This window comes from Stegostoma tigrinum, chromosome 30, assembly GCF_030684315.1.
Source record: "Stegostoma tigrinum isolate sSteTig4 chromosome 30, sSteTig4.hap1, whole genome shotgun sequence".
NCBI classification, from domain to species: Eukaryota; Metazoa; Chordata; class Chondrichthyes; order Orectolobiformes; family Stegostomatidae; genus Stegostoma; species Stegostoma tigrinum.
The window spans coordinates 43,126,352-43,145,029 of record NC_081383.1 but is presented as its reverse complement, the minus strand read 5'-3'; the positions used below and the strand labels follow the sequence as shown (position 1 = coordinate 43,145,029).

The window sequence follows — 18,678 nt, the reverse complement described above, 5'->3', positions numbered from 1 at the left end:
CTTCTCGCAGTTTGCTTTTCCACTTAACATTATATCCTCGAAAAGTTTGTGGAAGTTGCCCTCATGATGATTTCTATAAATTGTTAGCCGAGAAGCAAGCACTGATCCTTGTTGCGTTCTGCATCTCAAAAAATAAGCTATTTATCCCTACTCTGTTCTCTGTATTTTAACCAATCCTCCATTCATGCATATTACCCCAATCCCTTATCTTTTTAACGACTTCTTTTGTGACATTTTATCAAATGTCTTCCAAAATTCTAATTTACTACAATCATTGGGCCCTCACCTTAGTTACCCTGCTAGTTACAAACTCAAAAACTTCTTAATAGTTTTGTTAAAAAGGATTCCATTTTCAAAACAGTTTGGTTTTGCCAAATTGTTGCTGTTATTTTCTGAAACATTCGGATGCTTTTACAATTAGTTTCAGATGCCATTTCAACAATTACTAGATTTATTGATCTCAGTTTTCATAATCCGAATTTCTGAAATACATTTGTTTTTGAGTCTTCCTTGTCTGTCATTTAACCTGTGTATCTTGTTTCACTATTGTGTATTCTTTTCAAACAGGTATTCTTTTGTTAAATGTTTTAATGGGTATAAAGAATGCTTGATGGTGTGTTTGTTACAGGGAGAAATATATATTGGAACAAGACATCCGAGAGAAAGAAGAGGCCATCCGACAGAAAACAAATGAAGTACAGGTACGTTTGTTGCCTGTATGAATTTTAATGCATTCTCTGTGTTGATGTACTTGTGATCATGGACTGATAGGACATTGTGTGGGCTAGACTAGACTTAAAACAATGACCAGTCAAATCACCAAGGGCACCCGATGAGCAGTGGCTAGGCGTTGTCTCTGATTTGTCCGCCTTTTAACTGTAGGCCACTGAATGAGCTTAAGTGTGGCCATCTTCCATGGGCAATACACATAGATTATCTGACCTGGGGGGAATTTTTAAAAAAACTTAGAAAATTAACACACACCGGCAAAAGCTTGACACCACTAATATTCTAAGTATGTGTTTGATGTTTACGTCAGGTTGGAGCCCATCCAACGTTTGAATATTGCTCTCATATCTGAGGGGGGTACTCTTATGCTAGACCCTTGTCATCTTATCTAGGTGTTGCCCATCTCACATGTAGCCTTCAAACCTTCTCTGTCAGTGTCTTTTGCATCTTAACAAGTGTATGTTGCTCATCTGCTTCTTTTGAATTATAAATCTGCAACTATGCTTTCTTACTAAATGTTGAAATTACTATTCAATATAATGATTACAACTCCTCGCTTTTAAACCCTGTAACAGCCAGGATTCTGTACATCTTATTCAGCACTTTCTTAACTTGCCCTGCCACTTTTAATTATTAGTATACATATATTCCATGTTCTTCTGATCCTCTATCCCTTTGAAAATTATGTACTTTGTTTTATCTCCCTGTTTTTCCCAATCAAAATGAATCACTTTACACTTTTCCTACATTAAATTTTAGCTGCTGTATGTCAGGGAGCATTTCTTCTCTGCGGATCATTAATCTTTGAAATTCATCACCCCAGAGATTAGTGAAGCCTGGGTCATTAAATATGGATTTTTCATGTACAAGGAAGTCACAGATTATTTCTGGTTAGAGTAATTGGAAGAAGTGCAATGGAGAATTATGTAATCGAAATATATTGCTGAAACTGAAAGAAATAATCTGCAGGACAGTTGTGAGACTAGCCATGTGCAGAAACTTGAGCAATAGGAACAACAAAGGGATAATGATCAACTGTGGATGCTGAGAAGAATGTGTACAGTAAGTAAAAGGACAAAATCAGGAGCCCATAGTACTGGGATCACTATCTCCTCAATATTCCATAAGATGTGATTAACATTTGATCCATTTGACCCACCTCATTCCCAAAGCTAGATCGCCAGAGATTTCCAGTGACCTCTTTTAAAGGTACTTCCACAAAGATTGAAATAAATCAATTTTCTGCAAACCTTTAAAACTTAAGTTCTCCAAGCAGTATTAAATATAAAGTGGCTTTGTAGCACCAAGTAGATTTTGAACTTGACCTCTCTCTCTCTCTCTCTCTCTCTCTCTCTCTCATACACCAGTACTCTTCTTAATCACTGTTGCCACCCTTCCTGTTTTCTTTGCTGAACAGTTTGTGTATCTTGGAATGTTTGGTGTCCAGGCAGCCCTTTTTTGAACCAAGTCTCTTGTTATTACTTTGACATTATATTTCAACGTGGTTATCTGTCACAGCAACTTGCCAACCTTACTTACTACATATATGCAAATGAATGGAAGCTTTTCCATTGACTGCTGTCCACTAAGGGAGATGACCTGGATTGTCTGAAATCTGTGGACATTTAACTCAAAGCTCTGGACATTTTGATTCAAAATTCTCACAGTTAAGAGCTTCACTTTATAAGGGTAAGAGTGAATCAAATCAAAATCTTCACATTTTTCAGTTATGGATTCTGTCTTATGGGTATAAAGAAGATCATGTAATTTAACATCATTATTTCTACATCCTGAAACTTTTATATCTCTGAAGTAAGGATTTGTACTGGCACTGTGATTCACAGTTTATATAAGCTCTTTGAATTTGGGAATTGAGCATACGGCATTGAATACATACTTAATGCTTAAGACAATTTTGACTGAATGCAAGAAGACAGCCAACTTGTGGGATGACCAAGCACCATGTGTATAAACTTCAATAGAAAAAGTATAAACCTGTAAATTAGTGCACCAGGGACTTCTGTGAGCTGTCTTTATTTTGAAAATGGTTTTATGTATGTGCACAGTAAATGAGATGATCCAGATATTTCAGGTTTGGCTGTGTCTTCAGTAGTACTCCTTGTTTTTTTTTCATGCCTTCGTGGGATTGAGCCTTGCCAGTGGGATGTGATTTTAGTTCTTTTTCTGTTTCCCTATTTATTGTCACCATGGATCTTTTTCCATTCAGGCAGGGATGCCACGATTCTAGGATTAGAGGTCAGTAGACTCCATAGGGTGGTGTGGCTGCTGATGCAGCAACTGAATTGCCTGCCAGATCCCATCCAAATTTGAGAGGAAATTTGGGAAAGGGACTGATATTCTTCAGACACCTGTCCTGAATGTTCTGTCTTACTATGCTACCGCTTCTAATGTTTGAAGGTCTGGTGGTCAGTGAGCAGATCTCCTGTACCTGATGTGGAATATAGTTTCCAATCTTGGTGCAAAGCATTTCAGAGTTTGTCATGACCTGGTACAGCTAAATGGTTATTGGACTGTTAACCTGTCAGTTGAAACTTTCATTTATGGTTTGAACCAGCAGCAATTGTGTGAGAAGTTCCTTGAACCAGGAGACTGATTGGTCTGGATCTGTTCCATAATTTCTCTGTGATATCCAGTAGATTACTTCCATTAATTCAGAATACTTGACAAATGCTGCAGATCAGGCAAAGAGGGGAAGTTAAGGATAGGACGAAGGAGAAATTATTTTCTCAGTCCCTTCTGTCTACAAACCCAGTTGTGATTCTTGGCTTCCCTGATGACTTTACCCAATTGGTTGTTCCTCAGTTTTGTGAAGTGAATATGCACCCACAATGATGTGTCTTTAATCCTGTGACAAAGTCATGCAAGAATTCAATCCCAAACATAGTGGGCTTCTGCAATTTGTATCTACTAAAATTGATCTCATTTGAGACTGTCAATAATTAATTGTTCATACATTTTTCACTGCAAGCATGTCTGGTCGAAGGAGTGAAAGGCCAATTACTTGGAAAACAAGAGTTTACGTAAGCTAGAGGAACGAATAGATCAAGGGAAATAGATTCGCAACAATGGGAAAACAAAGTCATAAAAGGCGAACAAAGCAGTGGGGCTCATCTCTAGAAGAACAGAAAAATAGAAATTATTTTAAACGTAACCTAAAATCTTGTTTGAGCTGCCTTTGGAGTGCTGTTTGCAATTCTGGATGCTATATTGCAAGCAGGTGCTGAAGGATTTTTGAAAGGTTAATATCTGAGCTGAGAGGTTATATCTGTCAGTAAATACTGAACTTGCTGTAATTCTGTCCTCTAGATTAGACAAAATTGAGCTGTAACCTGTTGACGATCTTTTGAAGGGCTGGATGTTCTACTAGTTGGTTTGTTTTAATCCTGTCAGTGGATTCTGAGTATTGGTCAGGGCATCAGAAGTCTGTTTCCTCTCAATAATGCTGTGAGGTATTTTAAAGTCAATTATATCTTACATGTCTTGAACTTCTTCAGTCCTTAAATTTTAGTTTATATTGCATGCTAAAGTTTGTAGTGCTATGTAAATATACACAAGCTTCTGATGCAAATGTGCTATTGACCATGCCAGGCTATCTACAAATTCTGGGGCTCTTTTACAGACAAGCAAAATATTACTAACCTGAGGTAATCTAAAATCCAAATGTGCCTATGTCCCTGAGCTTATGTTTCCCTGGAATGTGGTTCTTTTTATCTTGTGAACTTTTCAGGTGGATAGTAAAAGGTGATAAAAGAAAGCAAATAGTTGCCTGGTTTCCTGACCAATACTAGCATAGCCAGAAACAGATCATCTCGTCAGTTCGTTTTAAGCCTGATTTCTAGTCAGAGTTCAGCTGAAGCTGGGATTTTTACAAAAATGGTAATAGACTAATATAAATTTGGGAAGAGCAGAGAGGGTGGTCTAAGTGCAGAAGGTTGAAGCACCAGATGTGCTATTGGATTCAGTTGTGTGCTCAATGCGTGAAATATGCAGATTGTCCCAAATGGTCTCCCTCATACCCTGGGAAACATTTTATTGGTGGTTGCACCATAGGGATAGTTGAGTGGGTGGATGGTTGGGGGAGTGAGTGAGTGAGTGAGTGAGTGAGTGAGTGAGAGAGAGGAAAATAAATCTTAGCCTGATCTTTTATATCTAGCCTTTTATATCTTGATGACATGTTAATCAGGCTGAGAGGAAGCTGGTAAATCTTGACCAGCTTCACTTGGAGCTTTTCTGAAATGGGAAATAAGGCAATTCTGAACACTAGGAGAAATGACATAATGTGTTCATGTTTGAAGTGTATTGTGTACTTTATTATAATGTGTAATGCTTGTAATTAAAATTACTCATTGAATAAAGCCAATGAGGCATTCCCTGGAATATTCCATGAATTGATAGTTATTAGAATATGATTTATTTACTTGGATTGCTCTATTTATAATTGAAATTTCCTGTCTTGAGTTAAAATACATTATGATTTATATTTCGAAAGCAGTCTTTTTAAGTCTGAGGCTGAGCATTCTACAGTTAGAGATGATTCTGTTACCAAAGATTCTCTCTATTTTTGGGGATAAGCGTATTATCAAGAGTTGATTCTCTGTGTGTTGGCAGGAACTACAAAATGACCTGGACAGAGAGAATAATAACCTGCAGGAGCTGGAGTCCCAGAAGCAGGCTGCCCAGGACAGGCTGGATGAAATGGACCAACAAAAGGCCAAGCTCGAAGACATGCTCAGTGACATCCGGCAGAAGTGTCAGGAGGAGAACCAGACGGTAAGAACAAGGGAAACCTTGATTTTGGTGAGATTTTTAATACCAGGTTCTTTCACAACCATGCTGTCAGGTGAAATGTTTAAGAGTGTTAAAATGAGCAACAAAGGGTGGTTTAATATTTAAAATGTGTGGTTCTTTCAACAAGTTGTCGTTTGGGGTCTGCACTTCAATCATTTGTATAGACGGCTTAAAAGTCTCCATTGTCTGGATGCTGTAAGGGTTTTTGTTACTTTTTCTGCTTACTTTAATGTGATGCTGATAAAGAGATCAGGACAATAATGGAAAAAAACCGCCGAAAAAGAATAATGGGTCTTTTGGGACAGATAATTTTGAGCATTCTGTAGAAAGGGAGAGCGCTCAAGTTTATTGGAAGTAAAGTATGATCACAAGTTCATGCTTGACAAGCAGGTGACTACAACAAGGATTTGCATCTAATCAATATGTTTGCAGGCGTCCTTTCTTATAAATTTAAAGCTAATATTGATTTTTAAACATTGTAACCATTTTCTAAAAACTTCACAATCATGTTGCTTGATTGAATTTTGAAGCTGGAAGGAGACCGAATTGTTGGAGGAAGCAGTATGTGGGATTTAGTTTTGTTATAGTGAAGATGCAAGGTGGATGAAGAGCGTGGAGGACCAGTATTTGCAGATTAACAGGAAAAAAATAACTGTTAGACTCTCAAATTTAAAAAAAGTAGGGATAGAAAAATTGTGAGAAGGCTTATGCATCAATTTGGGTTGATACATACTGTGAAAATGTCCATAGTTCAGCACAGTATCAAATTATTGACTTCAGTTGCAACTGCTACAAGAATATACTGTGACTGTAAATACACGTGATGGTTCTGAAAATCAGTGGTTGATCTATTTTTACAAACAGCATACTAGGTGGTTGGGAATTTGTTGAATGGATCAGTGTTCGTTATAGTCTCTTGGCCCCCAAGTGGAAATTGCAACCTTGAAGCCGTCACCCTTTTGAATTTGGTCATCTTTTCAACACAAAGTTTTCTCTGTTCCTAGTATTTTCCTATTTACACTTCTTTTTAGGAAGCACATTTGTTGTTGTTACTGATAGTTTATGACAGAACATAGAACACTACAGCGTAGTACAGGCCCTTCGGCTCTCGATGTTGCGCCGACCTGTGAAACCAATCTGAAGCTCATCTAATTTATACTATTCCATTATCATCCATATGTTTATCCAGTGACCATTTAGATGCCCTTAAAGCTGGCGAGTCTACTACTGTTGCAGGCAGGGCATTCCATGCACTTTTACTCTCTGACTAAAGAACTTACCTCTGACTTCTGTCCTATATCTATCACCCCTCAGTTTAAAGCTATGTTCCCTCGTGCTAACCATCACCATCTGAGGAAAAAGACTCTCACTGTCCACCCTATCTAATCCTCTGATCATCTTGTATGTCTCTATTAACTCGCCTCTTAACCTTCTTTGCTCTAACGAAAACAGCCTCAAGTCCCTCAGCCTTTCCTCATAAGACCTTCCCTCCATGCCAGGCAACATCCTGGTAAATCTCCTCTGCACCCTTTCCAACACTTCCACATCCTTCCTATAATGCGGCAACCAGAACTGTACGCAATACTCCAAGAGCAGCCGCAGCAGAGTTTTGTACAGCTGCAGTATAACCTCTTGGTTCCGGAACTCGATCCCTCTATTAATAAAAGCTAAAACACTGTATGCCTTCTTAACAACCCTATCAACCTGGGTGACAAAACTTTGTGGAAGCTTCTTTATTAAAATCCTTGCAATTGAGCAATTGTTACAATCCAAAGCTGTTGTGTTAAAAGTAGTAAGGAAGAAATCTTCTATTCCTGTCATATTGAGCCATATAATTCCTACAGTGGGCATTCAGGATATTCGGCAGGTCAAATCCACACTGACCCTCCAAAGAGCATCTCACGCAGAGCCCCTCATTTCCCATGGCTAATCCACCTTGCCTGCACATTGCTGGACACTACGAGTAATTTAGCATGACCAATCCCCCTAGTTTGCATATCTTTAGACTGTGACATAGAATAGCTGTGCAAACATAACAATTTAAATAAATTGCTAATGAAAATTAGAAATAAGGCTAGACGTGGTGCTGTCTGTGCAAAGCTAATGTGATCTCACCTGTTTTGATGAGGTACTTACTGGCCCAATTCCTACTTTGTGCCGAATTTGCTCACATCAACAGGGACAGAATTTGCTGCCACCCAATTTGATTTCTGATCGGGAAAAATCATTCAATCATTCCCAATGAATATATGGGGCCTGCTGCTTGAAAGTGTGAATATGCATTCTTTTGCATCATCAATTCGATTTAATCTTTCCCAGTGCTTCCCAATCATTGTCAGTTAGGTCATTGATCAAATTTGCCCAGGTTCATTGTTGAAGAATGATGACTTGGATGCGATTTTGTTGGAGATTCTGGAATTTTATTCTGATAGAGGTCAAATGGTTTTAACATGGGAGATGAGAAAATAAGAATGGAAAGAAAAAAATTGTTTAGGAGTTATCAGCTAGCATCATGAGTCTGGTTCCAATGACTATGTAAGCTGCTCAAGGTCCAGTTGTGTGGTTTATGTTATTGTCTGAATCCCTTGAGAGTGTTACAGCAAAGTAATCCTTCCAACCAGCTGTTCAGTTGTATAGAATTACCATACACTGCAGAAAACATCTTTCCCCTGCATCCTTCCTTCCAGTTCAATACGGCTGCACGTTATCACTGAGCATGCCAGGAATGATGTTCCAATAAATCATCAAGTTTGTAATTTGCTTTCAAAGTATCATTCCCATGTGGTCTCTGGCTTCATAGGCAGCTTGTGTGAGCTGAAAGGTTGGGGTAGGGTGGTCCAGGTCACCACTGATTTCTGCATGGCCACCATCAGTGCTGTTGAGCGCCTGCCGTCAGCCAGTTTGTCTTTCCCCACGAGGCAGACCACTCCCTCGCACAAATGTTTTTTTCTAAATGTCAGCCATTAACTCTCAGTGCTGTGGCTATGTTCCCAGATAAACCTTTGGAGTATTGCATTTTTTTCACATGATTCCAAAAAATATGTGCACATACTTCAGCTTGTTTGAAGAATTTTCCCTGTAGTGTTGAACATTTTCTTTATATTAACTATTGCAAGATGGTAGAGTATAATCAAAGTTTCTGGTTGAATTGGAATGTTATGGACTGATGTGTTACGTTATGGTGTACGGAATTCTTACTCATTTTTTTTTATTGTAAATTTTGTTTGAAGCATGTTAGAGCTGATATTTTCAAAAGTTGCTATTTCCGGACAGTGCCAGACATACTCAGACAGAATGAGACAGAGGGTGAAACTCATTTTTGGCTAACTTTCTGCCTTTACAAATAACCTGAGAAGAATGTGTATCCCTTCTGTCACAAAGCAATGTCCACTGTAAGGGATTGACTAATTTCACAACCAGATGGTGGTTTAGTTATTTGATGTGTACTCATGCCCACTTGAACAAGATCCAGACTCAAATCATTTGAGTTCTGTTCACCTCTGCAACATTAAGCCCAATCTGATCTGAATTCCCAGAGGTCAGTCATGGGTGTTCTAACAGACGGCATTCCATTTGACATTTTATGTATTGTGTTCAATACATTGGAACGAGGAGAATAAGAGTTGGAATAAACTTTCCTTGGAAAATAAAAGTATAGCAAAACCCAGCTGTTAATAAGCATATGCAATTGGAGACAGATGGCTGATTTCCCTTTGTGATTGATTTTGACTGTTGGCTCTCATGGTATTCATTTATCAACTTCCTGTCCCATATTCTCATGGAGATCCACGAGTTTGGAGTGTCAGTTGGTCTGTACAATAGTTCAGTGATACCCAACCTTTTGTGACTGTCTTCTAAAGTTGGACTTTGCATTAACAATTTGGGGTCCAGAATAAGGTTGTTAAATGCTAGGGATGAGGGGGTTTGCGGGCTTGGTTTTACCTACTGAGCGTGATGGGGTTTGTGATGCCTTCAGCTGCTGATTAGTTGGAGAGGGAAATAAAGTTGAGCTTGCAGAAAGTATTTAAATTAAAGTTAAATAAAATAAAACTGCCTTTTCAGAGGCTATTTATTTACAAGCCACCAACAGGGAAAAAGAGCAAGGGCCTCAATCCAAGCTCCATGCAGGTTTGCTGCCTTGGGGATCCACACCACCACCATATTATCTTATAGCCTGACTGGGGGTCACAACATTCTGTTTGGGAAGCCTTACAATAGTGTAATTGTTGCCTTGAGCTGCATATAGTTACTGTTTCCGCAGTAGTCCAGTACAAGACTTGCTCAGCTCAATAACATAAATCTCCTTTAGTGTTACAGATGTAATTTTCTCATCAACACCCCTACTAAGGCATCAAGTGTTGTCTGACAATGGAAACTGCAAGTAGGAGTAGGAAATTTTTACTGCACCCTGAAAAAGTTCTGTTGCGACCACACTTTTAGGGTATGGTGTATAGTTTTCATCTCCTTATCTTAAAAAAAGATCCACTTTTACTTCTTTTAGAGGAAAAGGCAATGACTGATTCTTGGGATGATGGGATTGTTTTATAAAAAAGGTATTGAGTTTAAATTGACTTTAATGGTATACAAACACTGGAGTTCAGAAGAATAAGAAGTGGTGTAATTGGAAATAGAAAATTCTTAAAGGGCTCGCTAGGATGCACGCAGGTAGGCTATTTCCTTTGGACAGTTTACATGGAGAGACAGTAATATCAAGATAAGGCATTGGTCATTTAGAACTGAGGTAAGGAATTTCTTCACTCAGAAAATCCAGACATTCAGCCCTCCATCTCAGAATTATAAATGCTTACTTTGAGAATATTGATGCTAAAATCGACAGATTTTCGGTTACTGCATGAATCAAGGAATGTAGGTATTAGGCAAGAAATTGGCATTGATGTGGAGCTTCCACCATGATTGGAGTACGTGAGAGATGCTGCATGGTCTGCTTCTATTTTTTGTGTATTCTGTGACTTTTGAACTCTCACATTAATTTTAAGAGCAGGATGATGTGTTGTCCCTCACATTTGGTAGTGTTTCTGTTCTAATAAAGTGTGATTGTCAGACTTAACGTGAACAACACACTGGGAGATCTTCTGGCATATAAGATATCTTAAAACTCTTGTGCTTTTTAACTCAGTTTTTTAAAATCAGATGTCATATCCTAAAGCAGTAAGAAAAATGCTGCCTCTTGAACTGGTGTGAAATTCATGGCTTTATTTTTGTTGATTTGATTTTTTTTAAAATTCCAAGTTAATTCTATCTGTCATATTTCTCTTATCAGAGTGTGTCTATTGAATGAAGACTGTTTTCAATTGCTTGCTGCTTAATACTGCATAAATGCTGCTGCTCTGCTCATGCGCCCAATCAAAAAAATCCATTGTTGATTTTTTTATTTCTTCATCAGCACATAATCCTGGCTCTCCCCTTATAAACTTTTCCATGAGTAGCTCCACAGATGATCCACTTTTTAATATATACGATGCCTCTCTGCTTCTCATTTCTGGCGTTATGCTCTAGTTGACTTGAATTTCATGTTTAAGAAATTTTCACAACCATAAAATTTAAGTGAAAAAAAAACACTGAAATCCTTTTGAAAGACTCAAACAAATCAAAACTCAATTCTTACCTATATACAGATGAAAACTTTTTCTTGCTTTAAAATAGTGTCAAAGTTTTTCACTTGGATTTTGTCACCAATGACAGCTGTCATTGATGACCTCAAAATGTTAGATCTTTGAGAACCTGTCTCTCAGGTGTGGATTTCCAAGTGGTACCAAATCAAGGGGGTCTTCAAGCATTCAAGCAAGAGTAATGCCATTAACTAGAACAAGCAGACAGTGATACAGAAATATATTCACAAAATGTAAACTGGGAAGTAAAATACAATAATTACTCTTTACTTTATAATTAAGTTTTACAAAGAACAGAATAAGTGATTAATCATACATCTTGGATAAATGTGTTTTTAATTTTTTTTAAACTTATTTTATCAAGATGAGGATTTTCAGCAGTGATTATGAACTTTGTGTGTCAATTTTATAAAAATCTCCATCAATAACATGCAACGTTTTCAAATTTTAGCACAAGACTAATAGTGTAAAAGAAGTTGTTCTCGTTATGTCACTGATTTCTAATTGTTTGAAATCTGGCATTCTTCAGTAGTACAACCTAGGGAGAGACATAGAATCACTGACCACAGCTTCTGGATTGCCATGTTTAATTGCATCTGTGCAGAGTCAACCAACAAGTTGCTATCAGTTCTAGAGGAATGTGAAAGTAAATACTAACAGTTTTGCAATCATTGCGCAACAGAATCCAGGTCTTTGTTTTAACTCATTCATGCTCAGTTTAAGAGAATTATCACTGCACTTATGTTTGCAGCATGACACAGTTTAAGCCTGTGAAAAATTTCCTGGCATGGATCGCCATGATCTTTTTAAGCAATCCCTGCAATTTGTCTTTTCAAGCTGTAACAATAATCTATGTTTACTGTTTCAAATAATTTCACAGTAAGTGGCAACAAGGACATTAAAACCCTTTGAAGATAAGTTTTAACAATAAGAATGTTTATTTTAACTTCAGGGAAGGTGAGAGCTGAGATACAGTGACTCAGGCCCAGGGCTGAGAGGCTGACCAAATGTTTGAATATAGAACAGTACAGGAACAGGCCCTTTGACCTATCATGTGTGTACAGACCATTTTGTCATTCTAAACTAATCGCATCTGCCTGTACCCTGACTGTTCATGTCTATCTTAATGGTGTACGTTAGCCTTCTGTTTTAATTGCATCCCTCTGTATCACTACCCTTCAGCACATTGTTCATTGAGTCTTTGTCTTGAAATTCCTCCCCAACCTTGACATTGTACATCCCAAAGTAGATTGGTTGCCATTATGTAGCTGTTGATCAGTTTTTCTCCTCGGCTGTCCTCTGCTGCATTTGATGAGCGTTATTTATCTTTGAGTTGCATGAAGAAATGGTAGAACTGCTGACCATGGTCACATAAGTTTCAGCACAAATTTGCTTTCTGTGAAATAAAGGAAAATTTGATCTCTAGACAGATTTTGTATATCTAATTCAAAACAACTATATTATCAGACTTGTCAGGAGAAATGCCATTGGAAATCTAAAAGCCTGTGTGGTGTGTGTATCCCATTAATAGTTAAAATTGTTGAATATTTTGTATCTTTTTAACTATTGAAAACATCTTTTGCTGTGCAAAGCTGTCATCTTGTGCCTTTTTTTAAATCTAGTAAGCTTGTCTTAGCTGATGTTAAGTTCAAGGTGTTTTTCTTGACTAACTCATGGGGTCGAATCATTGTTACTTAAGCTTCATATTGTAACTACAGCTTCCATTGTCCAGAAAATAGTGCTGCTTATTGAAGCCAATAAGTATCACATGTGATGTGACTAAGCCATAGATACATTGAGATTGTTGAAGGCTGTTGTAAATGTTGCATTGTCTTTTGTATTTTCTCAGGTTTTATTGATAATTGTCATCTGGCTGGTGTTACATGATTTAATCATATTGACTTTATGTGGAACAGATTTCATCGCTGAAGACACAGATTGCAAATCAGGAGTCAGATATGCAGTCCCAGGAAGAGGAGCTAAACAAAGCCAAGACCGAGCTAAATAAACTGCAACAAGAGGAATCACAATTAGAACAGAGCATTGAGGCTGGCAAAGTGCAACTTGAAACAATCATCAAATCACTAAAATCTACTCAGGATGAAATTAACCAGGTGAGAACTGTGTATGTATGTTGCATTCCCATTACGTCAGATTTTCTGCATCTCCCACAGTCTCAAGTAAGTTTTTCAAAAGCGGGGTAGAGAGATCAAGAAGTCTCTCTAAACTGCAGAAGAAATGCATTTTGGAAAGAGCCATTGATTCTGCTTCAGAGTACCAAATTCGTGGAGGCAAGAGAAACTGCTTTCTTTCCCTTTCATTTTCATAACCTTGCTTTGAATTGATGGTGAAGTTACTCCGCAAGGGTAATCCATACACAATGATTTGACCTAGAGGTTTTGTTTTTGAATATACTGTTGGAAGAAGAGTGATAGTCAACCTGTGGTTTTGTGGCTGCTGTTTCTTTTTGCTGTCTGCATTTTCCCATTGCTCAGTTTTATTGGCTTTTGAAGACTTAATGTGTGTGTGTTAGTTGATGAATCACTAAGTGGCCGTTCTTCTGGGACTCTGTTGTCCATCACTGAACACCTTGCAGTTCTACATAAAACAATATATCTGAATAAGTTGTTATTGTAGACCAGATAACCAGTAGGATCCTGCTTCGAAAAATACAGTAGATTATAAAAATTAGGAAAACCGACCTGATAGTTAGTCGATAAAGTGGAGGTTAATTATGAAACAAAAAACGGAAGTTTCTGGCAAAACTTTGGTCTTGCAGCATCTGTGGAGCGAAAAACAGCAATAATGGTTTGTGTCTGACAAGACTGTTTAGAACTGAAGATGGTAAGGCCAAGTACATTCCCCTGAAGACTGCCCAGTAGAGAGAGCCTAGAGCTGAGATGACTGACCTTCAACAACCACAACCATCTTCCTTTGTGCCAGGCATGGCTCTAATCAGCAGAGTTTTCCCCTGATTCCTGCTGACTCCAGTTTCGCTCCTTGATACCACACTGTTAAATGCAGCCTTGATGTCAAGGGCTGTCACTGTCACATCACCCTTGGAATTCAGCTCTCTTGTCCATGTTTGAACCAAGGCTGTAATGAGGTCAGGAGCTGAGTGCTCTCTTGTGGAATTCGGATTGAGCATCTGTGAGCAGGTTATTGCTAAGCTTTTGATCGCAATGCTAATGACATCTACTGCCATTCTACTGACTGTGATTGGACTGATGGAGTGATAATGGACTGATGGAGTGATAATTGACTGAGTTGGAATTGACTTGCTTTTAGTGAACAAGAAACACTTCACAATTTTCCACATTGTTGGATAGATGCTAGTGTTGTGCCTGTGCTGGAACAGCTTGGCTAGGGCTGAGGCAAGTTCTGGAGTGCAAGTCTGCAGTACTATTGCTGAAACATTATAAGGGCCCATAGCATTTGCAATACCCAGTACCTCCGGACATGTCTCAGTTTCATGTGAACTGAATTGACTGAAGACTGGCATTGGTAATGCAGCAGATCTCTGGTTGACACTGAGATTGATCAACCATTTGATCTTTCTGGTTGAAGATAGTTGCAGATGCTTCAGCTTTATCTTTTACACTGATATACCAGACTTCCCCATTGTTAAGATGGAGATATTTGTGGTGCTGCCTCCTCCAGTGAGTTTTTTAAGAGTCCACCACGTTCATGACTGGATTTAGAATCATAGTATGTGGGACCAGGAAGAGGCTATTCAGCTCTTTGAGCTTGCTGTGCAATTCAGAATGATCACAGTAAATTATCCTGCTCAGTACTGTCTTCCTGCTTTCATCCCATACCCTTTCATTCCTTTCACCCCAACTATGTCTATCTCTTTCTTGAAAACATTCAGTGTTTTTGCCTTAACCACTTCCTGTGGCAAAAAATTCCTTAACACACCATTCTCTGTGTGAGGAAATTTCTTCTCATTTTAGTCCTAAATGGCCTTTTGCATATCTTTAGACTGTGACCCCTGATTCTGGACTCTCTAGTCATTAGGAACATCCTTCCTGCATTTACTGGTGACACGCTTGCTGCTCCTGATCTTCTTACCTGCGATGATATTGCTTCAACATGTTTGTGTGACATACGTGAGTTTTCTTCCCACGCTCAGGAGTATTTATCAGATAAGTCACTTTATTAACCCTCCAAACAGCTTTATATGGAGTGCTCAGATTTGCTTTCACGGGCAAAATCTGCAAAGGGAATAATACCAATACTTTGTCTCCTGTGTAAAATGTTGTCATCATGTGAGGTTTGTTCGTTCTTTTGTTTTTGGTTGTGAAGTTTTCAAATGCTCTTGTTATACTTTGCATGCTCCTTTGAATTTCTTTAGAAACATATATATGGAATACAACGTTGAAGATTCATCTTTTTGTCTTAAGAACTTTTCCTTAATCAATTGGAATGGATCTTGTCTCATGACAGGACTGCAGAGTGTAGATCTGATGGTTGTAGAATCGCTTAGCACTATATATATCATTTGCTGCTAATGCTGCTTGATGTACAAGTAATCCTGTTTCGTAGCTTAAACAGCTTGACATCTCATTTTTACGTAAACCTAGTGCTGCCTGGCATCTCCTCCTGCATTCTTCTTTGAGTCAGGTTTGATCCATTTCCTTGATGGTGGTGATAGAATGGAGTGTATGTTGGGCCATAAGGTTGCTAACATGATTGGAATATAATTTGACTCTGCTGCTGGCCCATAGTACCACATAGATGCCCAGTCTTGAGTTGCTTGATTTGTTCACAGTTGTCTCATTTGGTATAGAGATAGTGACATATACTGTGAAGGTGAATATTCTCTATGTCAGAATGGGACTTCATTTTCACAAGGTCTGTGTGGTGGTCACTTTTACCAATACAGTCATGGACAGATGCTTCTGTGGCAGGCACTTTGGTGAGGACAAGATGAAGCATATCTTTTCGTCTTGGTTCCATCACCACCTGTCACAGACCCAGTCAAGCAGATGATACAAAGATAGGTGGAGGGACAGGTAGTATTGAAGAGGTGGTGAGGCTGCAGAAGGATTTGGACAGGTTAGGAGAGTGGGCAAAGAAGTGGCAGATGGAGTACAACTTGGAATAGCTTGAGGCCGTGCACTTTGGTAAGAAGAATAAAAGCATGGAGTATTTTCTAAATGGGGAGAAAATTCAGAAGTCTGAAGTGCAAGGAGACTTGGGAGTTCTAGTCCAGGTTTCTGTCAAGGTAAACTTGCAGGTTGAGTCAGTAGTCAGGAAGGCAAATGCAATGTTGACATTTATTTTGAGAGGATTTGAATATAAAAGCAGCGATGTACTTATGAGGCTGTGGTCAGGCCATATTTGGAGTATTGTGTGCAGTTTTGGCCATCATATCTCAGGAAGGAGGTACTGGCCCTGGTGTGGGTTCAGAGGAGGTTCATGAGTCTGGTCCCAGTAATGGAAAGCTGACCATATGAAGAATGTTTGAGGACTCTGGGACTATACTTATTGGAGTTTAGAAGGATGAGGGGGGATGTAATTAAAACTTATAGAATACTGAATGGCCTGGACAGAGTGGATGTTGGGAAGATGTTGTCATCGGTAGGAGAGTCTAGGACCTGAGGGCACGGCCTTAGAGTAAAGGAAACACCTTTTAGAATGGAGATAAGGAGAAACTTCTTCAGCCAGACAGTGGTAAATCTATGGAATTCACTGCCACAGAAGGCTGTGGAGGCAAGTTCATTGAGTACATTTAAGACTGAGATAGATATGTTCTTGATTATCAAGGGGATCAAGGGTTACGGGGAGAAAGCAGGAGAATGAAGTTGAGGAAAGTTTATGGGAGATATGCGTGGAAAGTTCTTTACGCAGACAGTGGTGGATGCCTGGAATGCGTTGCTAGTGGAGGTGGTAGTCGCACACACGATAGTGCCTTTTAAGATGCATCTGGACAGGTACATGGATGGGCAGGGAGCAAAGGAATCCAGACCCCTAGAAAATAGTTGACAGGTTTAGACAGAGGATCTCGATCGGCGCAGGCTTGGAGGGCTGAAGGGCCTGTTACTGTGCTGTAATTTTCTTTGTTCTTTGAACTTGTCAGCCATGATTGAATGGCGGAGCAGACTCGATGGGCTGAATAGCCTAATTTCTGCTCCTGTCTCTTATGGTCTTATTGTCTTATAGCAGCTATGACTGTGAGAACTCAGCCAGCTTGATTAGTAATGATGCTGCTGAGCCACTCTTGGTGGTGGACATTTGAAATCCTTCATCTATATACATTCTGTGCCCTTGCTACCCTCAATGCTTCCTCTAATTGGTGCTCACAACAGAGGAGTACTGATTCATCAGCTGAGTAGAGGGTTCCTTATGTGGTAATCAGCAGGAGGTTTTTTTGTTTGTTCTCGACCTGGTGCCATGAGACTTTATGGTTCTGAATCAATGGTGTGGACTCATAGGCAACTGCTTCCTGCCTGTAGACCTCTTTGGGACAGGACATAATCAGGGATGGTGATGATTCTGCCCGGGACATTGTGTGTGGTATAATTCCATGAGTATAATTATATCAGTCTGTTGTTTGATTAATCTGTGAGATAGCCCTACCAATTTTGGCAGTGGCCTCCAGATGTTAGTGAGGGGGACTTTGCATGGTCAGTGGGGCTGTGTTTGTCGTAACTGTTTCTGGTGCCTTACTTTATACCAGGTGGTCTGCCTGGTTTCATTCCTTTTTTAATTTCTAGTGCTGATCTGACTCAGTGCTTTTTAGGCCACTTCAGAGGGCAGCCTGGAGTCACATGAAAGCCAGGATGACCGTCTCCTTCTATGAAGAACATTTGTGAACCATGTTGGGTTTTTACTACAATTAACAATGGTTACATGGACATTATTAAATTTTTAATTCCGGCTTTTTTAAAGGAAAAAAATATATACAAAACTGCTCCTCAATCATCTTGTGCTTTCAGATCTTCATTGACCCATGTATCCACCTCAAGATCTATCTTCTGCTCCCCCACCTGCCCACTTTCTTTTAGGAGAATCTCCAAAGCCCAGCTTTTGGCTCTCTGGCTGTACCTTTTATCTTATGCTTTATGCCTCCCTCTCTGAAGTGCTTAAAGAATCCTGTGTCACAGTCACTAAATAAATGTTGTTCTGCTCTTAAACAATCAAGAAGTGAACCTAGTAGCTTTAACAGAGATAATGGAAACTGCAGATGCTGGAGAATCCAAGATAACAAAGTGTGGAGCTGGATGAACGCAGCAGGCCGAGCAGCACCTTAAGAGCACAAAAGTTGATGTTTTGGGCCTAGACCCTTCTTCAGAAAGGGGGGATGGGGAGAGGATTCTGAAATAAATAGATAGTGCGGGGGGGGGGGGGGGGGGATGGACTGAAGATGGATAGAGGAGAGTATGGGTGAGTATGAGGTAGGGAGGGGATAGGTCAGTCTGGGGAGGACGGACAGGACAAGGGGGCGGGATGAGGTTAGTAGGTAGGAAATGGAGTGTGGCTTGAGGTGGGAGGAGGGGATAGGTGA

At 39.3% G+C, this 18,678-nt stretch overlaps 1 protein-coding gene across 4 annotated transcripts in view; it reads left to right on the top strand.

The window, feature by feature from the left end:
• Positions 1-18,678, top strand: part of eps15l1a (epidermal growth factor receptor pathway substrate 15-like 1a) — a 336,507-nt gene that overhangs the window by 141,988 nt on the left and 175,841 nt on the right. For all 4 annotated transcript variants that reach the window (XM_048559812.2, XM_048559811.2, XM_048559814.2 and 1 more), the window contains 3 exons: positions 629-701; positions 5,359-5,520; positions 13,085-13,282. In XM_048559812.2, the coding sequence (XP_048415769.1) occupies positions 629-701; positions 5,359-5,520; positions 13,085-13,282 (433 nt within the window). The remainder of the gene's footprint in view (positions 1-628; positions 702-5,358; positions 5,521-13,084; positions 13,283-18,678) is intronic.